At 39.4% G+C, this 27,872-nt stretch overlaps 1 protein-coding gene across 4 annotated transcripts; it reads left to right on the top strand.

Annotated features, from left to right (window-relative positions):
* The first annotated feature begins 1,082 nt into the window (after positions 1-1,082).
* Positions 1,083-27,872, top strand: clspn (claspin). Of its 4 annotated transcripts, none has more exons than XM_087786116.1 (23): positions 1,083-1,352; positions 2,279-2,372; positions 3,147-3,364; positions 3,423-3,587; positions 4,153-4,200; positions 4,256-4,328; positions 4,392-4,494; positions 7,020-7,513; positions 12,995-13,174; positions 14,371-14,531; positions 14,904-15,088; positions 16,359-16,420; positions 16,488-16,660; positions 18,122-18,708; positions 18,775-18,838; positions 19,498-19,691; positions 19,744-19,902; positions 19,957-20,078; positions 20,176-20,303; positions 21,977-22,115; positions 25,449-25,531; positions 25,656-25,817; positions 27,604-27,872. In XM_087786116.1, the coding sequence occupies exons 1-23, from the start codon at positions 1,332-1,334 to the stop codon at positions 27,703-27,705; spliced, it is 3,717 nt and encodes a 1,238-aa protein (XP_087642242.1). In that variant the 5' UTR covers positions 1,083-1,331; the 3' UTR covers positions 27,706-27,872. The 4 variants fall into 4 exon arrangements, with proteins under 4 accessions (XP_087642242.1, XP_087642241.1, XP_087642243.1 ...); XM_087786115.1 differs by having other exon boundaries at positions 16,485-16,660; positions 18,775-18,835; XM_087786117.1 differs by having other exon boundaries at positions 16,485-16,660; positions 19,549-19,691.

Here is a 27,872-nt window from a genome sequence, read left to right as displayed (position 1 = left end):
AATATTGTAGTAATATTGTTGTAATATTGCAGTATTGTTGTATTAATATTGTAGTAATATTGTAGTAATATTGTTGTAATATTGCAGTAATGTTGTATTAATATTGTAGTAATATTGTTGTAATATTGTAGTAATATTGTAGTAATAATGTAGTAATATTGTTGTAATATTGTAGTAATATTGTAATAATATTGTAGTAATATTGTAGTAATATTGTAGTAATATTGTTGTAATATTGCAGTAATGTTGTAGTAATATTGTAGTAATATTGTTGTAATATTGCAGTAATGTTGTAGTAATATTGTTGTAATATTGTAGTAATATTGTAGTAATAATGTAGTAATATTGTTGTAATATTGTAGTAATATTGTAATAATATTGTAGTAATATTGTTGTAATATTGTAAGTAAGTAAGTAAGTAATATTTATTTATATAGCACATTTCCAGACCAGATAATATTGTAGTAATATTGTTGTAATATTGTAGTAATATTGTTGTAATATTGTAGTAATATTGTTGTACTATTGTAGTAATATTGTAGTAATATTGTAGTAATATTGTTGTAATATTGCAGTAATGTTGTATTAATATTGTTGTAATATTGTAGTAATATTGTAGTAATATTGTTGTAATATTGTAGTAATAGAATAAGAAAGAAAGAAAGAAAGAAAGAAAGAAAGAAAGAAAGAAGAAAGAAAGAAAGAAAGAAAGAAAGAAAGAAAGAAAGAAAGAAAGAAGGAAAGAAAGAAAGAAAGAAAGAAAGAAAGAAAGAAAGAAAGAAAGAAAGAAAGAAAGAAAGAAAGAAAGAACGAAAGAAACAAAGTAAGAAAGAAGGAAAGTAAGAAAGAAAGAAAGAAAGAAAGAAAGAAAGAAAGAAAGAAAGAAAGAAAGAAAGAAAGAAAGAAAGAAAGAAAGAAAGAAAGAAAGAAAACAGTCTTCACTCTTCTAACACCGCCCGCCCCGGCGACTCCGATAGATACTGTGACGCTGTGGCTCTCATCCGGAAGTGACGTAGAGGAAGGCGGGTACAGAAGACTTGATCGACCAATGGGAGCCTCGGAATAAGAGGATTGACAGCTCCTTACTGGAACTCTCGTCCAGCTGTCAGTGCGCGCGAAAGATCAAACCCAGCATCCGGTGTCAGCGTCAGGCGGGAGGTTGATCCAGATCCTGATCCTGGTCCTGGTCCAGATCCTGGTCCCGATCCTGGTCCCGATCCTGGTCGAACTTCTTCTCCGTCACAAGATCCTTCATCGAGTCGCTCGAGTTCATGAAACGACCTTTAATTCACTTGTTTTTCTTAAACGAGGAGATTTCTCTCTGAAGGAAGATGAGTCTCGCACCTGCTCAGGTAAGACACGTCATGGATGTCATTCTATAGTCGACATAAATGATGTTTCCAAACATGTTGTGTCGTGTTCGTGGTTCAGCTGCTCGACACTCGATCAACTCTCTGCTCAGTGTTGGACGCGCTGTTGAAGAGGATGTTGAGATAAACACATATTTATTTAAACACAATCTTTAAGAAGCTTTTCAACAAACTAAAGATGTTTTTCTCGCTCGTCGAGTCAACAACCGCTGGATGAAGCTCATGCTAACATGCTAACATGCTAACATGCTAACATGCTAACTCATTGTTTAGTTCACAACAAGGCGCCATTAGTGCGTTTAATGCTCTTTTGTGTTCACTTCGAATATGTGTGTATCTGAAGTCATCTTCTACGCGTGTATTCTCACTGTGTTCCTGACTGACTATAAATACAAGAAGTAAAGCTTTGTTGAAAAATATTTAAATACCTTTGTGTTAATGATTTAAACCCTGGTTAACAGGTTTAAGTTAGTCGTCACTTGACTAATGTACTACCACTGGTTTAAAAGATGTTACACACATTTAACTTGAATCTCATGTGTGTAGATGTTCATGTGTGTTAACATGATGTTCATGTGTGTAGATGTTCATGTGTGTTAACATGATGTTCATGTGTGTAGATGTTCATGTGTGTAGATGTTCATGTGTGTAACATGATGTTCATGTGTGTAGATGTTCATGTGTGTAACATGATGTTCATGTGTGTAACATGATGTTCATGTGTGTAGATGTTCATGTGTGTTGATGTTCATGTGTGTAACATGATGTTCATGTGTGTAACATGATGTTCATTTGTGTAGATGTTCATGTGTGTAACATGATGTTCATGTGTGTAGATGTTCATGTGTGTAACATGATGTTCATGTGTGTAGATGTTCATGTGTGTAACATGATGTTCTTCTGACCAGGAGGACGCGTCTCCAGCTCAGGTCCAGACTGAGAGTGACTCTGACAGTGGAATAGGTTTTTCTTCTCACGTGGACAATCTTGACAAACACAAGAGTGAGTTAAACACGTGTCAATCATCTGTTCAACACACACACACACACACACACACACACACAGACACACACACACACGGACACACACACACACACACACACACGCACACACACACACACACAGACACAGAGACACACACACACAGACACAGAGACACACACACACAGAGACACAGACACACACACACACACACACACACACACACACACAGACACACACACACAGACACACACAGACACAGACACACACAGACACACACAGACACACACACACACAGACACACACAGACACACACAGACACACACAGACACACACAGACACACACACACACACACACAGACACACACACAGACACACACAGACACACACACACACACACACACACACACACAGACACACACACACAGACACACACAGACACACACAGACACACACACACACACACACACACAGACACACACACACACACACACACACACACACAGACACACAGACACACACACACACACACAGACACACACAGACACACACACAGACACACACAGACACACACACACACACACAGACACAGACACACACAGACACACACACACAGACACAGACACACACACACACACACACACACACAGACACAGACACACACTCACACACACACTCACACACACACACAGACACACACACACACACACACACACACACACACACACACACAGACACACACAGACACACACACACACACACACACACACTCACGGACTGAGACTCTGCCTCCAGACTCTGACGACGAGGAAGTGACGACGTGCAAGAAGAGCAAGAGAAAAGTGATGCTGGACAGCGATGAAGAGGATGAAGCCGAGAAGAGCAACGTGACCAGAGTCCTGCCAGCTTCTAGTGAGGACGAGGAGGAACCAGAACCAGAAGAAGAAGAAGAAGAATCTCCCAAGAGGAAGAAGAAGATCCGTTCAAAGAAAAGTGGCTCTCAACCTGCTGAGGTGTTTACTAGAAGTTAACATGTACTAACTATGACTAACTAGCTGTGGTGGCCCTCAGGTGGTTCCTCCTTCTGGAGCCTTGAACGACAGCGGCTGTTTGTTGTTGACTGATCCAGACCTTTATGATGCTGGTCTTGATGATGATGAGGATGATGAGGATGAGGAGGAGGAGGAAGAGTCTCTGGAGGCCATTCGTGCAGCTGTGAAGCAGAAGCTGAAGAAGGTGAGTTTCTACGAACGTTCTTCTACTGAAACTTCATGATCTTGTTCTGACTTTACTTCCATTTTTTCTGCATGTTGATGGAAGTCTTTCACTGAAGTTTAGATTCACTCAATATAACGACTTTCATTCTTTCACTGAAGTCCATGGTTTAGATTCACTCAATATAACGACTTTCATTCTTTCACTGAAGTCCATGGTTTAGATTCACTCAATATAACGACTTTCATTCTTTCACTGAAGTCCATGGTTTAGATTCACTCAATATAACGACTTTCATTCTTTCACTCGAGGACAGAAGCCACGATAAATTCAAGGAAATATGGCATAAAATCAGTTCAAACAAAGATGTTAACGATTGATTTATGTTTTTTATTCCTGTTTCTCAATGACTTGATATTGAGGCTCTACGATATATAAATATATATATAAATATAGATATAAATATATAGATATAAAATATCGATATCGTGATATTAGCATGTGTGACATGCATATGGAAAACACCTGCAATAATCTTTTATTGTTTAAATCGATCTAAAGCGACTTTCATCACCGTCATGTTCAGGGACCTCCGCTGGACGAGGACGACGAGCCTCAGAAGCCACAGCGACAGGTAAGTTCTTGAGATGAAGGTACGAGGAGACCATGTGACCTTCTGGTGTCTCCAGGAGAGAAGAGCTGCTCGTGCCAGCAGAGAAGCCATGAAGCAGCTGCACAGCGAGTCCCAGAGACTGGTCAGAGGTCAGTGGTTCAGCTGATGCTTCTTCTGCTCCATGTGGTCTTCATCCATGTCTGTACCTGCAGAGGGCGCTCTTGGTCTGCCCTACCACATGCCTGAGCCGAAGACCATCAGCCACTTTTTTAAGAAGCGAGTCCGTCCTGAAGGTCCTGCCATGGCCCTGTTGAAGTGAGTCCACATGACGACTATAATGATAATTACATTATAATTATTTGTTAAGATGTTTCTAGACCAGGGTTACAAAGTTTCTTGAAGGAGTCAGTAGATCATCAAACACAGATGTTTCTTGAAGGAGTCAGTAGATCATCAAACACAGATGTTTCTTGAAGGAGTCAGTAGATCATCAAACACACATGTTTCTTGAAGGAGTCAGTAGATCATCAAACACACATGTTTCTTGAAGGAGTCAGTAGATCATCAAACACAGATGATTCTTGAAGGAGTCAGTAGATCATCAAACACTGATGTTTCTTGAAGGAGTCAGTAGATCATCAAACACAGATGTTTCTTGAAGGAGTCAGTAGATCATCAAACACACATGTTTCTTGAAGGAGTCAGTAGATCATCAAACACACATGTTTCTTGAAGGAGTCAGTAGATCATCAAACACACATGTTTCTTGAAGGAGTCAGTAGATCATCAAACACACATGTTTCTTGAAGGAGTCAGTAGATCATCAAACACACATGTTTCTTGAAGGAGTCAGTAGATCATCAAACACAGATGTTTCTTGAAGGAGTCAGTAGATCATCAAACACACATGTTTCTTGAAGGAGTCAGTAGATCATCAAACACTGATGTTTCTTGAAGGAGTCAGTAGATCATCAAACACACATGTTTCTTGAAGGAGTCAGTAGATCATCAAACACACGAACTCCTGTGTTGTTCTCGGTGTTGTCTTGATCTTTGAAGTATGTACTGTTTTGAGTATTGTTTTGATTGTTAAAGCGCTTTGTGACCCTGGTCTCGAAAAGCGCTATATAAATAAATATTACTTACTTACTTACTTACATGTTTCTTAAAGGAGTCAGTAGATCATCAAACACAGATGTTTCTTAAAGGAGTCAGTAGATCATCAAACACACATGTTTCTTGAAGGAGTCAGTAGATCATCAAACACACATGTTTCTTGAAGGAGTCAGTAGATCATCAAACACACATGTTTCTTGAAGGAGTCAGTAGATCATCAAACACAGATGTTTCTTAAAGGAGTCAGTAGATCATCAAACACAGATGTTTCTTGAAGGAGTCAGTAGATCATCAAACACAGATGTTTCTTGAAGGAGTCAGTAGATCATCAAACACAGATGTTTCTTGAAGGAGTCAGTAGATCATCAAACACAGATGTTTCTTAAAGGAGTCAGTAGATCATCAAACACAGATGTTTCTTGAAGGAGTCAGTAGATCATCAAACACAGATGTTTCTTAAAGGAGTCAGTAGATCATCAAACACAGATGTTTCTTGAAGGAGTCAGTAGATCATCAAACACAGATGTTTCTTAAAGGAGTCAGTAGATCATCAAACACAGATGTTTCTTGAAGGAGTCAGTAGATCATCAAACACAGATGTTTCTTGAAGGAGTCAGTAGATCATCAAACACAGATGTTTCTTGAAGGAGTCAGTAGATCATCAAACACAGAGATGGTTCCAAAGCTTAGGAGCAACAGCCTGAAAAGATTTCTCTCCTCTGGTCCTGAACCGTGTGCGTGGAACCATCAGTAGATTCTGATCCACAGACCTCAGAGCCCGAGCTGGGGTGTAAGTCTGGATCAGATCATGAAGGTCTGACCATGAATAGATCTGAAAGTTAGAACCAGAATTTTAAAATGATCCTGAAAGAAACTAGTGAAGAGAAGCAGAAATGTAAGTTCTTCTACTAGAGCAGCTCAGAGTATGAACTGCAGGCGAAACACATCCTTCTTGTTTAGACACAAAATAAACACAATAGTGTAAACGACACAAACACATTATAAGATCATTTAAGTTTATTTTCTCACTTGTTTGAGTCAGTTTTGTTCAGAGTTAATTAGAAACATTCATCAAACACCAGGTTCCTCAGTTTGACTGACATCAGTCACTCAAGTTCTGACTCGACCCTGAACTTTATCTTCAACAATCACCAGAGTTTGACTTTTGTCCACATTTAGCTTCAAAGTGTTTTCATTGTTTGATTTCTAGCAACAATTAAATAAGTTCAGCCTCTGATCAGCTGATCAACAGCTGGATGTCATCAGCAAACATGTGATAAGAAACATCAGGATTTGACCAGAGGAATCAAGTACAAACAATAAAGGACCCAGAACAGAACCTTGAGGGACTCCACACAACAGATGATTCAGACCTCATTTGATTGACAGATGAAACAGAAGGTATGAGGAGAACCACTGGAACACAGACCCAGACAGTCTTCAGGATCTGGTTCAACTGAGTCAAAGGACAGATCCATCAGAACCAGAACATCATGATGTCACTGGACACCTTCAGAAAGACTGTCTCCGTAGATGTTTAAGAAGCCAGACTGAAACTTCTCACAGATGTCGCTCTGATCCAGGAACAGCTGCTCAGACACAACCTTCTCTGAGATCTTGGACAAGAATGAAGATCAGAAATAGACGTGAAGTCACTGCATGTGATGTTGATGACGTGAGGTCTCACTTCTGCACAACAATCAAATGAATGTTCTCTTCTTCAGGTCGTCCAAGTATTCGGCCGTGATGCTGGAGACGACGGCTTCTTCTGAGAGAGTTGCACCGGCGACCTGTGAAGGCCGTCAGCGAGCAGACCCTCCCTCGTCCTCCCTGGACATCAGTCAGATTCAGTCCATTCCTCAACCTGCTGCCACGTCCTCTCCACAGCCAGCAGCTCCCGGGGAGCCCAGAGAAGTCCTGTCAGACCAGGACTCGGCTCCCATGCTCTACCTGTCCGAGAGCCTGCAGGAGTCCGAGACCACCGTGGACCCTCAACACGACGGACCCCCTTCAGGTGCGGAGGTGCTGCAGGTGGAAGGAGGGTCTTCGTTCGCATCCTCAGAGTCTCCCTCAGAAGCTCTTTCAAAACATGCCTCGACGCGCAAGAACGACAAACTGGCGAGACTGAAAGAACTTGGACTTGATCCTCCAGCTGTGGCTAGACTGGTAGCAGAGGACGGAGCCTTCATTCAGCTGGAGCCTCCTGGCCTGAACCCTGGTGAGCTCAGACCTCTGGAGTGACCCTGGCTGTATTTATAGTATATTACTGGCTGTATTTATAGCATATTACTGGCTGTATTTATAGTATATTACTGGCTGTATTTATAGTATATTACTGGCTGTATTTATAGTATATTACTGGCTGTATTTATAGTATATTACTGGCTGGATTTATAGTATATTACTGGCTGTATTTATAGCATATTACTGGCTGTATTTATAGTATATTACTGGCTGTATTTATAGCATATTACTGGCTGTATTTATAGTATATTACTGGCTGTATTTATAGTATATTACTGGCTGTATTTATAGTATATTACTGGCTGTATTTATAGTATATTACTGGCTGTATTTATAGTATATTACTGGCTGTATTTATAGCATATTACTGGCTGTATTTATAGTATATTACTGGCTGTATTTATAGTATATTACTGGCTGTATTTATAGTATATTACTGGCTGTATTTATAGTATATTACTGGCTGTATTTATAGTATATTACTGGCTGTATTTATAGTATATTACTGGCTGTATTTATAGCATATTACTGGCTGTATTTATAGTATATTACTGGCTGTATTTATAGTATATTACTGGCTGTATTTATAGTATATTACTGGCTGTATTTATAGTATATTACTGGCTGTATTTATAGTATATTACTGGCTGTATTTATAGTATATTACTGGCTGTATTTATAGCATATTACTGGCTGTATTTATAGTATATTACTGGCTGTATTTATAGTATATTACTGGCTGTATTTATAGTATATTACTGGCTGTATTTATAGTATATTACTGGCTGTATTTATAGTATATTACTGGCTGTATTTATAGCATATTACTGGCTGTATTTATAGTATATTACTGGCTGTATTTATAGTATATTACTGGCTGTATTTATAGTATATTACTGGCTGTATTTATAGTATATTACTGGCTGTATTTATAGCATATTACTGGCTGTATTTATAGTATATTACTGGCTGTATTTATAGCATATTACTGGCTGTATTTATAGCATATTACTGGCTAGATTTATAGTATATTACTGGCTGTATTTATAGCATATTACTGGCTGTATTTATAGCATATTACTGGCTGTATTTATAGCATATTACTGGCTGTATTTATAGTATATTACTGGCTGTATTTATAGCATATTACTGGCTGTATTTATAGCATATTACTGGCTGTATTTATAGTATATTACTGGCTGTATTTATAGCATATTACTGGCTGTATTTATAGTATATTACTGGCTGTATTTATAGCATATTACTGGCTGTATTTATAGTATATTACTGGCTGTATTTATAGTATATTACTGGCTGTATTTATAGTATATTACTGGCTGTATTTATAGCATATTACTGGCTGTATTTATAGTATATTACTGGCTGTATTTATAGCATATTACTGGCTGTATTTATAGCATATTACTGGCTGTATTTATAGCATATTACTGGCTGTATTTATAGCATATTACTGGCTGTATTTATAGTATATTACTGGCTGTATTTATAGCATATTACTGGCTGTATTTATAGTATATTACTGGCTGTATTTATAGTATATTACTGGCTGTATTTATAGCATATTACTGGCTGTATTTATAGCATATTACTGGCTGTATTTATAGCATATTACTGGCTGTATTTATAGTATATTACTGGCTGTATTTATAGCATATTACTGGCTGTATTTATAGCATATTACTGGCTAGATTTATAGTATATTACTGGCTGTATTTATAGCATATTACTGACTGTATTTATAGTATATTACTGGCTGTATTTATAGTATATTACTGGCTGTATTTATAGTATATTACTGGCTGTATTTATAGTATATTACTGGCTGTATTTATAGCATATTACTGGCTGTATTTATAGCATATTACTGGCTAGATTTATAGTATATTACTGGCTGTATTTATAGCATATTACTGGCTGTATTTATAGCATATTACTGGCTGTATTTATAGCATATTACTGGCTGTATTTATAGTATATTACTGGCTGTATTTATAGCATATTACTGGCTGTATTTATAGCATATTACTGGCTGTATTTATAGTATATTACTGGCTGTATTTATAGCATATTACTGGCTGTATTTATAGTATATTACTGGCTGTATTTATAGCATATTACTGGCTGTATTTATAGTATATTACTGGCTGTATTTATAGTATATTACTGGCTGTATTTATAGTATATTACTGGCTGTATTTATAGCATATTACTGGCTGTATTTATAGTATATTACTGGCTGTATTTATAGCATATTACTGGCTGTATTTATAGCATATTACTGGCTGTATTTATAGCATATTACTGGCTGTATTTATAGCATATTACTGGCTGTATTTATAGTATATTACTGGCTGTATTTATAGCATATTACTGGCTGTATTTATAGTATATTACTGGCTGTATTTATAGCATATTACTGGCTGTATTTATAGTATATTACTGGCTGTATTTATAGCATATTACTGGCTGTATTTATAGTATATTACTGGCTGTATTTATAGTATATTACTGGCTGTATTTATAGTATATTACTGGCTGTATTTATAGTATATTACTGGCTGTATTTATAGCATATTACTGGCTGTATTTATAGTATATTACTGGCTGTATTTATAGCATATTACTGGCTGTATTTATAGCATATTACTGGCTGTATTTATAGTATATTACTGGCTGTATTTATAGCATATTACTGGCTGTATTTATAGCATATTACTGGCTGTATTTATAGCATATTACTGGCTGTATTTATAGCATATTACTGGCTGTATTTATAGCATATTACTGGCTGTATTTATAGTATATTACTGGCTGTATTTATAGTATATTACTGGCTGTATTTATAGCATGTTACTGGCTGTATTTATAGTATGTTACTGGCTGTATTTATAGCATATTACTGGCTGTATTTATAGCATATTACTGGCTGTATTTATAGCATATTACTGGCTGTATTTATAGCATATTACTGGCTGTATTTATAGCATATTACTGGCTGTATTTATAGCATATTACTGGCTGTATTTATAGTATATTACTGGCTGTATTTATAGCATATTACTGGCTGTTTTTATAGTATATTACTGGCTGTATTTATAGCATATTACTGGCTGTATTTATAGCATATTACTGGCTGTATTTATAGCATATTACTGGCTGTATTTATAGTATATTACTGGCTGTATTTATAGTATATTACTGGCTGTATTTATAGCATATTACTGGCTGTTTTTATAGTATATTACTGGCTGTATTTATAGCATATTACTGGCTGTATTTATAGTATATTACTGGCTGTATTTATAGCATATTACTGGCTGTATTTATAGCATATTACTGGCTGTATTTATAGCATATTACTGGCTGTATTTATAGCATATTACTGGCTGTATTTATAGTATATTACTGGCTGTATTTATAGCATATTACTGGCTGTATTTATAGCATATTACTGGCTGTATTTATAGCATATTACTGGCTGTATTTATAGCATATTACTGGCTGTATTTATAGCATATTACTGGCTGTATTTATAGCATATTACTGGCTGTATTTATAGCATATTACTGGCTGTATTTATAGTATATTACTGGCTGTATTTATAGCATATTACTGGCTGTATTTATAGCATATTACTGGCTGTATTTATAGCATATTACTGGCTGTATTTATAGCATATTACTGGCTGTATTTATAGCATATTACTGGCTGTATTTATAGCATATTACTGGCTGTATTTATAGTATATTACTGGCTGTATTTATAGTATATTACTGGCTGTATTTATAGCATATTACTGGCTGTATTTATAGCATATTACTGGCTGTTTTTATAGCATATTACTGGCTGTATTTATAGCATATTACTGGCTGTATTTATAGCATATTACTGGCTGTATTTATAGCATATTACTGGCTGTATTTATAGCATATTACTGGCTGTTTTTATAGTATATTACTGGCTGTATTTATAGCATATTACTGGCTGTATTTATAGCATATTACTGGCTGTATTTATAGCATATTACTGGCTGTATTTATAGCATATTACTCGCTGTATTTATAGCATATTACTGGCTGTTTTTATAGTATATTACTGGCTGTATTTATAGCATATTACTGGCTGTATTTATAGCATATTACTGGCTGTATTTATAGCATATTACTGGCTGTATTTATAGCATATTACTGGCTGTTTTTATAGCACATTACTGGCTGTATTTATAGCATATTACTGGCTGTATTTATAGCATATTACTGGCTGTATTTATAGTATATTACTGGCTGTATTTATAGTATATTACTGGCTGTATTTATAGTATATTACTGGCTGTATTTATAGCATATTACTGGCTGTATTTATAGCATATTACTGGCTGTTTTTATAGTATATTACTGGCTGTATTTATAGCATATTACTGGCTGTATTTATAGTATATTACTGGCTGTATTTATAGTATATTACTGGCTGTATTTATAGTATATTACTGGCTGTATTTATAGCATATTACTGGCTGTTTTTATAGTATATTACTGGCTGTATTTATAGTATATTACTGGCTGTATTTATAGCATATTACTGGCTGTATTTATAGTATATTACTGGCTGTATTTATAGTATATTACTGGCTGTATTTATAGCATATTACTGGCTGTTTTTATAGTATATTACTGGCTGTATTTATAGCATATTACTGGCTGTATTTATAGCATATTACTGGCTGTATTTATAGTATATTACTGGCTGTATTTATAGTATATTACTGGCTGTATTTATAGTATATTACTGGCTGTATTTATAGCATATTACTGGCTGTTTTTATAGCATATTACTGGCTGTATTTATAGCATATTACTGGCTGTTTTTATAGTATATTACTGGCTGTATTTATAGTATATTACTGGCTGTATTTATAGCATATTACTGGCTGTATTTATAGTATATTACTGGCTGTATTTATAGTATATTACTGGCTGTATTTATAGTATATTACTGGCTGTATATTTATTGTATATTACTGGTTTTAGATTATAATCAGTTTTCAACTATAATGCAACAATTTTTAACTATAATCCAACAATTTTTAACTATAATCCAACAATTTTTAACTATAATCCAACAATTTTCAACTATAATCCAACAATTTTTAACTATAATCCAACAATTTCCAACTATAATCAAAGAATTTTCAACTATAATCAAAGAATTTTCAACTATAATCCAAGAATTTTTAACTATAATCCAACAATTTCCAACTATAATCAAAGAATTTTCAACTATAATCAAAGAATTTTCAACTATAATCCAACAATTTTCAACTATAACCCAACAATTTTCAACTATAATCAAAGAATTTTCAACTATAATCCAACAATTTTCAACTATAACCCAACAATTTTCAACTGTAACTAACTAATACTAGTTGTGGATGCAGGTGTGCTGGCGCTGAAGCAGAGGTATCTCCGTCATGTCAAAGCACCAGTTGCTCCTCCAGGACAGCGGACGGTGAAGCTGGACATCGTACGGAAAGACGTCACTGGTCAGCAGCTTCTGAGCGAGTCGGTCACAGTGAGAGTGAAGGAAGCGTCAGAGGAACCAGTCGTCGGCAAACCTGGTACAGATGATTCCACCAGCATGTTAACGTCATGTTAACGTCATGTTAACGTCATGTTAACGTCATGTTAACGTCATGTTAACGTCATGTTAACGTCATGTTAACGTCATGTTAACGTCATGTTAACGACATGTTAACGATGACATGTTAACGTCATGTTAACGTCATGTTAACGTCATGTTAACGTCATGTTAACGTCATGTTAACGTCATGTTAACGACATGTTAATGTCATGTTAACAACATGTTAACGTCATGTTAAAGACATGTTAACGTCATGTTAACGTCATGTTAACGTCATGTTAACGACATGTTAACGACATCTTAACGTCATGTTAACGACATGTTAACGACATGTTAACGTCATGTTAAGGTCATGTTAAGGACATGTTAACGACATGTTAACGACATGTTCACGACATGTTCACGACATGTTAACGACATGTTAACGACATGTTAACGTCATGTTAACGACATCTTAACGTCATGTTAACGACATGTTCACGACATGTTCACGACATGTTCACGACATGTTGACGACATGTTGACGACATGTTGACGACATGTTGACGACATGTTGACGACATGTTGACGACATGTTCACGACATGTTCACGACATGTTAACGACATGTTAACGACATGTTAACGACATGTTAACGACATGTTAACGACATGTTCACGACATGTTGACGACATGTTGACGACATGTTGACGACATGTTGACGACATGTTGACGACATGTTGACGACATGTTGACGACATGTTCACGACATGTTCACGACATGTTCACGTCATGTTGACGTCATGTTGACGACATGTTGCCGACATGTTGCCGACATGTTAACGACATGTTAACGTCATGTTAGCATCATGTTAACGACATGTTAACGACATGTTAACGACATGTTCACGACATTTTCACGACATGTTCACGACATGTTCACGACATGTTCACGACATGTTCACGACATGTTCACGACATGTTCACGACATGTTCACGACATGTTCACGACATGTTAACGACATGTTGACGACATGTTGACGACATGTTGACGACATGTTGACGACATGTTGACGACATGTTGACGACATGTTGACGACATGTTGACGACATGTTGACGACATGTTGACGACATGTTGACGACATGTTACTGACATGTTACTGACATGTTAACGACACGTAACACCGTCTGTAGGAGCGAAGCTGCTGACGCTGAAGCAGAAGCTGCAGATGGCCATGGCTGCGAGGAGGAGAGAAGAACGAGCTCGCAAGGCGGAGCTCAACCGTCTGGACAACGAGGACTGTGGCGAGGAGGAGGAGGAGGAGGACGACATGACGGAGTCTGAGGACGAAGAGGTGACTTTGTTTAGGCGCTCATTATATTCGAATAAAAGTGTATTCTTTCAAATGATGAAGGAAAATACTTTGATTCTACAGTAGGTGGCGCCAGAAACAAACGTTTCACCATCAGACGCATGATGAAGCTTTTATTAAGATTTGAGTTGTATTTATTTTTTAACTTCTTATATTCTCAAAACCTAGTGTGATGAACAATGATGTTTATTTAAGATTTTTATATCGTTGGAACGTTTAAGAAATGTATTTTATTCATGGTAACACGTGGACCTACAGTCATCTGTGGAACGATGACATGATTTATTAGCATAAAAGAATCTTAAAGCAAACCTTGCATCACCAACGATGCTGAAGCTTCTCCTCGTCCCTCAGGGCGTCGAAGACCTGCTCGGGGGCGACGACGATGACGAGCGAGAGGATGAAGATGAAGGCAGCGCAGCGGAGAGAGGCCACGGTCCGACCCGGTCGGTTCTGACCGGCCCGTCTCCGGTTCCCGACCTGGTCAGCGCGGACGGAACTCTCCTGCTGTTCCCCGGAAACTCCTGCTCGCGCACTGTGTACGTCCACTCGTGTCCTCCTGATGTTCGTCCACTCGTGTCCTCCTGATGTTCGTCCACTCCTGTCCTCCTGATGTCCGTCCACTCGTGTCCTCCTGATGTCCTCCTGATGTTCGTCCACTCGTGTCCTCCTGATGTTCGTCCACTCGTGTCCTCCTGATGTCCGTCCACTCGTGTCCTCCTGATGTCCGTCCACTCGTGTCCTCCTGATGTCCGTCCACTCGTGTCCTCCTGATGTTCGTCCAGTCGTGTCCTCCTGATGTTCGTCCACTCGTGTCCTCCTGATGTTCGTCCACTCGTGTCCTCCTGATGTTCGTCCACTCGTGTCCTCCTGATGTTCGTCCACTCGTGTCCTCCTGATGTTCGTCCACTCGTGTCCTCCTGATGTCCGTCCACTCGTGTCCTCCTGATGTCCGTCCACTCGTGTCCTCCTGATGTCCGTCCACTCGTGTCCTCCTGATGTTCGTCCAGTCGTGTCCTCCTGATGTTCGTCCACTCGTGTCCTCCTGATGTTCGTCCACTCGTGTCCTCCTGATGTTCGTCCACTCGTGTCCTCCTGATGTTCGTCCACTCGTGTCCTCCTGATGTTCGTCCACTCGTGTCCTCCTGATGTCCGTCCACTCGTGTCCTCCTGATGTCCGTCCACTCGTGTCCTCCTGATGTCCGTCCACTCGTGTCCTCCTGATGTTCGTCCAGTCGTGTCCTCCTGATGTTCGTCCACTCGTGTCCTCCTGATGTTCGTCCACTCGTGTCCTCCTGATGTTCGTCCACTCGTGTCCTCCTGATGTTCGTCCACTCGTGTCCTCCTGATGTTCGTCCACTCGTGTCCTCCTGATGTCCGTCCACTCGTGTCCTCCTGATGTCCGTCCACTCGTGTCCTCCTGATGTCCGTCCACTCGTGTCCTCCTGATGTTCGTCCAGTCGTGTCCTCCTGATGTTCGTCCACTCGTGTCCTCCTGATGTTCGTCCACTCGTGTCCTCCTGATGTTCGTCCACTCGTGTCCTCCTGATGTTCGTCCACTCGTGTCCTCCTGATGTTCGTCCACTCGTGTCCTCCTGATGTCCGTCCACTCGTGTCCTCCTGATGTCCGTCCACTCGTGTCCTCCTGATGTCCGTCCACTCGTGTCCTCCTGATGTTCGTCCAGTCGTGTCCTCCTGATGTTCGTCCACTCGTGTCCTCCTGATGTTCGTCCACTCGTGTCCTCCTGATGTTCGTCCACTCGTGTCCTCCTGATGTTCAGCCTCACACTGACCGTGTCTCTGTCGCAGGGATGGGGTACGGAGGTCCGGGGCGTCGGGAGCGTCGGGACAGGACAGCAGCAGTAAACCTGGTACGCTGCGAGGACCACATGGACAGACGTGGACGCACGTGTCATTGTGTTTGTGTGTCCGCAGAAGACGACGACACCCTGTGCGTCCGAGACAACAGTCACAACAGCAGCTTCGAGCTGGTGGGCTCCATGATCACGTCCTACCAGCCGGTCAGCAGCCACAGGGCGGCCAAAGCATCGGGTTTCCGCTCGCCCTCGCCCTCCATGTTCAGACCCAGCTTCCTGTGCTCGGCTTCCAAGGTCAGGATGAGAACCTTCAGTGTTTGTGTCGCTGTCACTAGAAAATGTATGTTGGTGTCATCGGACTATACATGGATTTAGTGCTGCACGAGATATTAATATATTGATATTGTCACGTGCGATACTCGTATCGAAAACATGATCATTTATTTTTATTTAATCAATCATTTCTTAAATCCACACTTCGATCAATCAGTGTCACGTTCTGTAAAGTTGTTAGTTTGTACTTCTATGTTGTTGTTGTTTACGTCTCCGTCTGTGAACTGTGCAGCTTGTTAGGCTCGTTGCTATGACGACACGTCCTGGCTCAGTATATACACGGAAGTAATACTAACTTGTGATCTAGTCAATGCTAACGAGCTAAGTTGTTAGCGTCATTTATAAAGTGTTATGTGTGCGTCTTCACCGTATGCTAACGAGCTAAGTTGTTAGCATCATTTATAAAGTGTTATGTGTGCGTCTTCACCGTATGCTAACGAGCTAAGTTGTTAGCATCATTTATAAAGTGTTATGTGTGCGTCTTCACCGTATGCTAACGAGCTAAGTTGTTAGCATCATTTATAAAGTGTTATGTGTCCGTCTTCACCGTATGCTAACGAGCTAAGTTGTTAGCGTCATTTATAAAGTGTTATGTGTGCGTCTTCACCGTATGCTAACAAGCTAAGTTGTTAGCGTCATTTATAAAGTGTTATGTGTCCGTCTTCACCGTATGCTAACGAGCTAAGTTGTTAGCGTCATTTATAAAGTGTTATGTGTCCGTCTTCACCGTATGCTAACGAGCTAAGTTGTTAGCGTCATTTATAAAGTGTTATGTGTGCGTCTTCACCGTATGCTAACGAGCTAAGTTGTTAGCATCATTTATAAAGTGTTATGTGTGCGTCTTCACCGTATGCTAACGAGCTAAGTTGTTAGCGTCATTTATAAAGTGTTATGTGTGCGTGTACAAGGATTTATTATTGATTTGGTGATATCACGACGCGCCGGCGGCTCCTCTCTGATGTCGCTCAGTTTCACAGGAAACCGATGCAAGTGAGACTGAGCGTTAGAAGAGATATTATTAATAAGAATAATAAACTAAAGTGAAATATCATCGTTCTCCTTTAACTCTTGGACCTCACTACTGTACTCATGGCTACATTTTTAGGTGAAAGAAAATAATGTTGCATTAATATCGATATGCAATGTTTTTTGTTTGTTGTTTTTTGAGCATTTAATACTTTCTTTTGATAATTAAATTAAAACAATAATCATTTCTAACAGAACAACTGGATCAATGATTGTCTTTTATACCAAGTGTTGGAACAAGAATCTAAATCTATTTGCCAAATAAGATTTTCCAATAAAACAAACGGATTCAATCTTTCAACATAGAAATGATTGAATTCAGTTATTTAAAAAAAAATGAAATTCTTAAAATGAAAAAAGCCTTCAGTCTTTGAACGTTGTGACTGTGGTCCTCAGAGTTGTGGGAAACTGTCGGAGCCGTCGCTCTGCCTCCCGGTGGAGGACTCCCAGGACCTCTACGCCCCCCCCTCTCCCAGCGACGACTCCGGACCTCCGGCCGACCCGGGTCCGGTCAGCGCCGACCGCTTCTCGCTGGAGGACGACACTCAGTCGCAGCTGCTGGACGCCGACGGCTTCTTGAACGTGGGTCCTCGGCTGGGGGCCCCGCGGCCCCTCAAGAGGCAGCTGATCCTGGACAGCATGGACGAGAACGCCATGGACGCCAACATGGGGGAGCTGCTGGGGCTGTGCTCGGGGGCGTTCGGGGGAGACCGGGAGTCCGGCCACGGTCCGGCTGGGAGACCCACGGAGTCGCAGGAGAACCGGATCCTGGGACTTTGCTCCGGATCTTTCCCGGCGACCGCCGGCGCGTCGAAGGGGGAGCAGGAGGACGACGCCCAGAGTCTGGATCAGTTGATGCATCTGTGCTCCGGGAAGTTCCCGACTCAAGGTGAGGACGAAAGAATCCACGACGAGAAGATCAGGAGTCGCATCGGTACTTCTGTCGCAGCTTCTTCCAACACCACGTCTCCGGTGAAGAACGGGTGAGTCCAACATCCTGGTTCTGATGCTTCATGAACTTCTCGTCGCTCACTTTCGTTTGTCTGAAGAGTGAAGGACGAAGACGACGCCGAGGAAGAGGAGGATTGTGAGTTCCGGCTTCTCTCGGACGTGGTACGTGAGTCATGTGACCAGTAGATGCTCGAGAACCCTGTGAATGTAACGCATTAAACCGTGGTTCATTCAAACACATGACATCAAAGCCCTTCCACTAGTTATCAGACCAACTGTTCCACAAATATTCAACGGAACTTCCTTCACCATTTGAACCACTTGTTGTGTTGTGATGTCATGATGTCGTGATCCGAAGCTTTCAGGCGCCATCGTCGCTAGAACACCATCGCTCATCCCCGGGTTGCTTTCCAGGGTCACCTACAATAACACGCTTGTGTGGATACCATGTCATCTCTTGCTTCATCTGATCCAGAGATGTTCACGACGTGTCAAAGCTCTTTGATCACTTCCTCGTAGAGTCTTATTAGATCATTATTATCATCATTTAGACTTTATTAATCCCTTATTTACTCACTCCTTCATTTCTTCTTCTTTGAGGAACAAAAGTGTTTTTATTAAACATCAAATATTTGTCTACATGACCAATGAAGTGTGTATGTTCTGGTCATGTTCTGTGTGTTGTGTCAATAAAGTTTTGAGTCAACAGCAGCTGAGCTTCACGCTGCAGGTTTGTTCATATTAGTGTAAAATGAAGGAAAAGACGTTGACACCACTTTAATTTTTCATTAATGCCCCAAATGTTGACATTTGTTCTGCAGGACGATGACGATGATGATGATGATGGTGGTGATGAAGATCATGCTGAGGAGGAGGGTGATGATGATGATGGTGGTGATGATGAAGATCATGCTGAGGAGGAGGAGGATGATGATGGTGGGGTTCAAGATGAAGAGGACAATGACGTCGAGGAGGAGGACGGTGTGTCTGCTCAGCGGGTGAAGAAGAAGAAGATGTGAGTGTTGATCTGGAGCTCGGAGGACAGGCGTGACTCCATGGATTCACAGGAGGCTGCTGGACTACCTGGACTCTGAGGCCGAGCTGTCGGGCAGCGACGCAGGAAGCGGCGACGAAGAGGACGGCGGGAGCGAGTACGAGGAGGAGGAGCTCCTGGAGGAGCTTCCGTCCGACGAGGAGCTCCAGGACCAAGTGAATAAGATCCACATGTGAGTCTCCCAGATGTGATGGAATCTTCTGAGACTCATGTTGAGGAACCACAGGAAGCAGATCATGGACGACGACAAGCGGCGCCTCAGACTCTACCAGGAGCGCTACCTCGCCGACGGGGACCTGCACTCGGACGGGCCGGGGCGAGCTCGTCGCTTCCGCTGGAAGAACATCGGTACTTTTGAACGCGTGTCCTCGCCGCCACTAGATGGCGCTCTCTGCTCCATGATGGTGAACCGAGGCTTCATGAAGGAGGACATCTTCTCTTCCAGACGACGGCTTTGACGCGGACAGAACCGGCCTGGATGGTGGCGAGGAAGAGGAGGATGAAGACGTGGACCTGACGGAGGTGCAGAGGAGGAAGGAGAGGCTGGAGAGAGAGCAGTGGCTCAGAGAGCAGGTCGGTGTCTTCAGTGACCTTCAATGTGGTGATGGATCATCCAAGGTTCAAAGGTTACAAACCAGGTTGAGTCAGTTAGTGGACTTTGTTGGTTTCTTCATCTGTGCCTACACACACACACACACACACACACACACACACACACACACACACACACACACACACACACACACACACACGCGCGCTAACACACACACACACACACACTAACACACACACACGCGCTAACACACACGCGCTAACACGCACACACGCGCTAACACACACACACACACACACACACACACGCGCTAACACACACACACGCGCTAACACACACACACACACACACACACGCGCTAACACACACACACACACACACACGCGCTAACACGCACACACGCGCTAACACACACACGCGCTAACACGCACACACGCGCTAACACACACACGCGCTAACACGCACACACGCGCTAACACACACACACGCGCTAACACACACACACACGTGCTAACACACACACACACACACGTGCTAACACACACACGCGCTAACACACACACGCGCGCTAACACACACGCGCTAACACACACACACACGCTAACACACACACGCGCTAACACACACACACACGCGCTAACACGCACACACACACACATGCGCTAACACACGCACACATGCGCTAACACACACACACACGCTAACACGCACACACGCGCTAACACACACACACACACACACACGCGCGCTAACACACACACACACACACACACTAACACACACACACGCGCTAACACACACGCACACACGCGCTAACACACACACGCTAACACGCACACACGCGCTAACACACACACACACACACACACACGCGCTAACACACACACACGCGCTAACACACACACACGCGCTAACACACACACACACACACACGCGCTAACACACACACACACACGCGCTAACACGCACACACGCGCTAACACACACACGCGCTAACACGCACACACGCGCTAACACACACACGCGCTAACACACACACACTCACGTGCTAACACACACACACACGTGCTAACACACACACGCGCTAACACACACACGCGCGCTAACACACACACGCGCTAACACACACACACACGCTAACACACACACGCGCTAACACACACACACACACGCGCTAACACGCACACACACACACATGCGCTAACACACGCACACATGCGCTAACACACACACACACGCACGCACACATGCGCTAACACACACACACACGCACACATGCGCTAACACACACACACACACACACACACGCACGCACGCACGCACGCACACACACACACGCACGCACACTAAAGTGTTTACGTCTCTCTCCCGCTCAGCTGTGAGGTCATGTGACGACACAGGTCGAAAGTCAACCTAAAACAAGTGTAACTGACGTTTGCAACATGAAAAAATGACAAAAACACTGAATATTTTGATGGAATCTGGACAAAAACATGTTTCAAGGTCACGTTGAAAACCTTCGTGACGACTTCATGAAAGAGAATCGACTGAAATAAGCAGTTTTCACGCGACTGGTGACTTTAATGTTGCTTTAACTCAGGGTTGTGTGAAGACGTTCTTGACATCTATTGTGTTGTTGCTCCAGAATGGGTTTGTGTTGATTGTTGACGATACACACCTGTGACGCCTTCAGTCGCAGCAGAGCAGCAGGAGAGCAGAAGGTCCAGCAGCTGATGAAGACGAAGACGAAGATGAAGACGAAGATGAAGACGAAGACAGTCGTTTCATGAAACTGGCCAAGAAAGTCACGGCCAAGACTCTTCAAAAGAAAGGTTTGGAACGTGAAGAATCTTCCTTCCTATGAGCCTGTGATGAAGCAGGTGACTTTGAACGTTACAAAGACACTGTTGTTTTGGCTCGACTACTTTTGCAGGATCCGGTGAACAAACGTGTTCAGACGACAGAGTTTGAGGCTCAAACTTTAGTTTCATGTTGTGAGTTAGAAGTGTGTGAGTTAGAAGTGTGTGAGTTAGAAGTGTGTGAGTTAGAAGTGTGTGAGTTAGAAGTGTGTGTGTTAGAAGTGTGTGAGTTAGAAGTGTGTGAGTTAGAAGTGTGTGTGTTAGAAGTGTGTGAGTTAGAAGTGTGTGAGTTAGAAGTGTGTGTGTTAGAAGTGTGTGAGTTAGAAGTGTGTGTGTTAGAAGTGTGTGAGTTAGAAGTGTGTGAGTTAGAAGTGTGTGTGTTAGAAGTGTGTGAGTTAGAAGTGTGTGAGTTAGAAGTGTGTGTGTTAGAAGTGTGTGTGTTAGAAGTGTGTGAGTTAGAAGTGTGTGTGTTAGAAGTGTGTGAGTTAGAAGTGTGTGAGTTAGAAGTGTGTGTGTTAGAAGTGTGTGTGTTAGAAGTGTGTGTGTTAGAAGTGTGTGAGTTAGAAGTGTGTGTGTTAGAAGTGTGTGTGTTAGAAGTGTGTGAGTTAGAAGTGTGTGAGTTAGAAGTGTGTGTGTTAGAAGTGTGTGTGTTAGAAGTGTGTGTGTTAGAAGTGTGTGTGTTAGAAGTGTGTGAGTTAGAAGTGTGTGAGTTAGAAGTGTGTGAGTTAGAAGTGTGTGTGTTAGAAGTGTGTGTGTTAGAAGTGTGTGTGTTAGAAGTGTGTGAGTTAGAAGTGTGTGTGTTAGAAGTGTGTGTGTTAGAAGTGTGTGTGTTAGAAGTGTGTGAGTTAGAAGTGTGTGAGTTAGAAGTGTGTGAGTTAGAAGTGTGTGAGTTAGAAGTGTGTGTGTTAGAAGTGTGTGAGTTAGAAGTGTGTGAGTTAGAAGTGTGTGTGTTAGAAGTGTGTGTGTTAGAAGTGTGTGAGTTAGAAGTGTGTGTGTTAGAAGTGTGTGAGTTAGAAGTGTGTGAGTTAGAAGTGTGTGTGTTAGAAGTGTGTGTGTTAGAAGTGTGTGTGTTAGAAGTGTGTGAGTTAGAAGTGTGTGTGTTAGAAGTGTGTGAGTTAGAAGTGTGTGAGTTAGAAGTGTGTGTGTTAGAAGTGTGTGTGTTAGAAGTGTGTGTGTGTTAGAAGTGTTATTTCTGTTCATCCAGCCATCATTAGAGGCACATAAACAACAACAATGAAAGAACTAAACTATGAGATGAAACTCTTTCTCTCATCATGTCACGTAGAAAATACACTTTATTTAAAATGTTTGCACCAGACTTTGTTTTCCTTCAGATATTTTAGGAAAATACTCGTTTTTTTAGTGGTTGTTAATTCCATTGTTCTTCAGTCGCCATGTTTTCCATGATTATATTATTTAACATCTTGTATTTATTCCTGATACGTTTCTATAGATATTATAATAATATTAACGCTCTTTATGTCATAATATAATAATATTAATGCTCTTTATGTCATAATATAATAATATTAACGCTCTTTATGTCATAATATAATAATATTAACGCTCTTTAAGTCATAATATAATAATATTAATGCTCTTTATGTCATAATATAATAATATTAACGCTCTTTAAGTCATAATATAATAATATTAATGCTCTTTATGTCATAATATAATAATATTAACGCTCTTTAAGTCATAATATAATAATATTAATGCTCTTTATGTCATAATATAATAATATTAATGCTCTTTAAGTCATAATATAATAATATTAATGCTCTTTATGTCATAATATAATAATATTAATGCTCTTTAAGTCATAATATAATAATATTAACGCTCTTTATGTCATAATATAATAATATTAATGCTCTTTAAGTCATAATATAATAATATTAATTCTCTTTAAGTCATAATATAATAATATTAACGCTCTTTATGTCATAATATAATAATATTAACGCTCTTTAAGTCATAATATAATAATATTAATGCTCTTTATGTCATAATATAATAATATTAACGCTCTTTAAGTCATAATATAATAATATTAATGCTCTTTATGTCATAATATAATAATATTAACGCTCTTTAAGTCATAATATAATAATATTAATGCTCTTTATGTCATAATATAATAATATTAACGCTCTTTAAGTCATAATATAATAATATTAATGCTCTTTATGTCATAATATAATAATATTAATGCTCTTTAAGTCATAATATAATAATATTAATGCTCTTTATGTCATAATATAATAATATTAATGCTCTTTAAGTCATAATATAATAATATTAATGCTCTTTAAGTCATAATATAATAATATTAATGCTCTTTAAGTCATAATATAATAATATTAACGCTCTTTAAGACATAATATAATAATATTAATGCTCTTTAAGTCATAATATAATAATATTAATGCTCTTTATGTCATAATATAATAATATTAATGCTCTTTAAGTCATAATATAATAATATTAATGCTCTTTAAGTCATAATATAATAATATTAATGCTCTTTATGTCATAATATAATAATATTAATGCTCTTTAAGTCATAATATAATAATATTAATGCTCTTTAAGTCATAATATAATAATATTAATGCTCTTTAAGTCATAATATAATAATATTAACGCTCTTTAAGTCATAATATAATAATATTAATGCTCTTTAAGTCATAATATAATAATATTAATGCTCTTTAAGTCATAATATAATAATATTAATGCTCTTTAAGTCATAATATAATAATATTAACGCTCTTTAAGTCATAATATAATAATATTAATGCTCTTTAAGTCATAATATAATAATATTAATGCTCTTTAAGTCATAATATAATAATATTAATGCTCTTTAAGTCACAAGATAATATAATAATATCAATTCTGGATGTATAGATGGATGGATGGATGATGGATGGATGTATAGATGGATGATGGATGGATGTATAGATGGATGATGGATGGATGTATAGATGGATGATGGATGGATGTATAGATGGATGATGGATGGATGTATAGATGGATGATGGATGGATGTATAGATGAATGATGGATGGATGTATAGATGGATGGATGATGGATGGATGTATAGATGGATGGATGATGGATGGATGTATAGATGGATGGATGATGGATGGATGTATAGATGGATGGATGATGGATGGATGTATAGATGGATGATGGATGAACTTGTAGAAGACCCTTCACTGCATGTGTGTGAGATGTTCTCCATGTTTCTTCTGATTCTTCTAAAGAAGTCAATAACTTGTGGTTCTTCTGATCCAGTGGTGAACCCAGAACCTGCTGCAGCTCCAGGACCGGAGCAGACGTCCTGCGTCCTCAACCCCTTCCTGTCTCAGGCGTCCAAGGTGCGTCTCATGGTCGTCATGACGACGAACAAACGCTGTTAAACCATCTTAAAATCCCACATTAAAATCCTGACGTGTGAAGCTCCCATGAACGCGAGGGTGTAATTCCTGCTGTGACCTGCAGGGGAAGCGAGGCTCCCTCCTCAGCCGGCCTCGCTCTGTGCTGCACAAACTGGCCTCCATATCTGACGCCAACCCTCTGGCGCCCAGAAGCAGCCGAGGCTTCCTGTTCCACACACTGTCGCCGGAGAAGCAGAGAACGAGTGCCGACGACGGCAGGAAACGGGTGAGAACACATGACCTTTATGACCTTTATGACCTCGTGTGACCCAGAGAAGGTTTCATCGTTTAAAGGTCTCCTAATGTGCGGATTTAAGTGTGTTTTAAATAGTTCTTATAGACCTCTATTATACTTCATTATACTCTATTATACTTCATTATACTATAGTGTACTCTATTATACTCTGTTACTATCTATTATACTCCATTATACTCTATTATACTTCATTATACTCTATTACTATCTATTATACTGCAGTGTACTCTATTATACTCTGTTACTATCTATTATATTATATTATACTCTATTACTATCTATTATACTCTATTACTATCTATTATACTCTATTGTATTCTATTATAATCCATTATACTCTATTATACTGTAGTGTACTCTATTTTTCCTTCATTATACTCTATTACTATCTATTATACTTCATTACTATCTAGTATATTCTATTAATATCTATTATACTCGATTACTAGCTATTATACTCGATTACTAGCTATTATACTCGATTACCATCTATTACACTCTATTACTATCTATTATACTCTATTACTATCTATTATACTCTATTACCATCTATTATACTCTATTACCATCTATTATACTCTATTACCATCTATTATACTCTATTACCATCTATTGTACTCTATTACCATCTATTATACTATTGTACTCTATTACCATCTATTGTACTCTATTACCATCTATTGTACTCTATTACCATCTATTGTACTCTATTACCATCTATTATACTCTATTACCATCTATTGTACTCTATTACCATCTATTGTACTCTATTACCATCTATTATACTCTATTACCATCTATTGTACTCTATTACCATCTATTGTACTCTATTACCATCTATTATACTCTATTACCATCTATTGTACTCTATTACCATCTATTATACTCTATTACCATCTATTGTACTCTATTACCATCTATTGTACTCTATTACCATCTATTGTACTCTATTACCATCTATTGTACTCTATTACCATCTATTATACTCTATTACCATCTATTGTACTCTATTACCATCTATTGTACTCTATTACCATCTATTGTACTCTATTACCATCTATTATACTCTATTACCATCTATTGTACTCTATTACCATCTATTATACTCTATTACCATCTATTATACTCTATTTACATTAGAAAATACTCTTAAGCTCCGCCCACTTAAAATGCTCTATTTAGTCTCGTCCCAGCAGCCACGCCCACTCTGCTCTGATTGGTCACAAAAACACGAGTTGCATTCAAGGACTCACGTAAATTTAGGTTCGGTAGAACTTTATTGATCCTCAGATCTCCTTCGGGAAATTTCAAACTCGGCCCTAAAACTGTTTTGTACATTAAAATGAATAATAAAACGAAGGTTTGCTGCTTAATGTACACGTTATAAAAACACCTAAAGCCAGAAGTAACTCCACGTTTAAAGTATTTACTTATTTTAATGTGGTTTGATGTCAAGAGTTTCACCTCGAAGTCTCACTTCCACTGGGATCCTGAGGGATCAATAAAGTTTTACCTTACCTTACCTTAAACCGTCATGATTCCATGCTGTCGATAAAGTTCTATTGAAGACGTCAAACCTGAGGTTCAAGAAGCTTCAGAGACGGTTGAAGGTTTCTTAAAACCTATCCTTCAACCTTGACCTACTGCCACTAGGTGGCGCCATCGTCCTGGTAGTTTGTGTGAACGTTGTGTTGTTGTGTTGTTGTGTTGTTGTGTTGTTGTGTTGTTGTGTTGACGTCACGTCTCGTCCGACCAGAGTGTGAAGCGAGCTCCGGTCGCAGGTTCGACTCCAGCAGCCAAACGTGTTCGCAGAGAGGAGGCGCCGGTGAGGAGCATCTTCAGCTTCCTGGAGCGATGATGTCAGTCAGGTGTATATGCAGGTGTTTTTCTGTAAATACAAATCTTGTTGTTGAAGTCACTCTGTTTACACTCGATTGTAGACGTGTTTAAATCCTTTTAAAGTATATTTTTATGTCTTTTTAAATCTTTTGGTTCAGAGTGAGATGAATAAATGATCTGAAGAAG

The sequence above is a fragment of the Callionymus lyra genome, chromosome 3, assembly GCF_982586985.1.
Source record: "Callionymus lyra chromosome 3, fCalLyr1.hap1.1, whole genome shotgun sequence".
NCBI lineage: Eukaryota > Metazoa > Chordata > Actinopteri > Syngnathiformes > Callionymidae > Callionymus > Callionymus lyra.
Note: the sequence above shows the minus strand (reverse complement) of the source record. Positions and strands in the feature narration are given on the sequence as shown.

Coding starts and splice junctions, on each gene's coding strand:
- clspn (XM_087786114.1), top strand. CDS start 1,332: ATGAGTCTCGCACCTGCTCAG. Junction 13,175..14,370: donor ACCAGTCGTCGGCAAACCTG/GTACAGATGATT, acceptor CACCGTCTGTAG/GAGCGAAGCTGCTGACGCTG. Junction 25,818..27,603: donor CCGACGACGGCAGGAAACGG/GTGAGAACACAT, acceptor TCGTCCGACCAG/AGTGTGAAGCGAGCTCCGGT.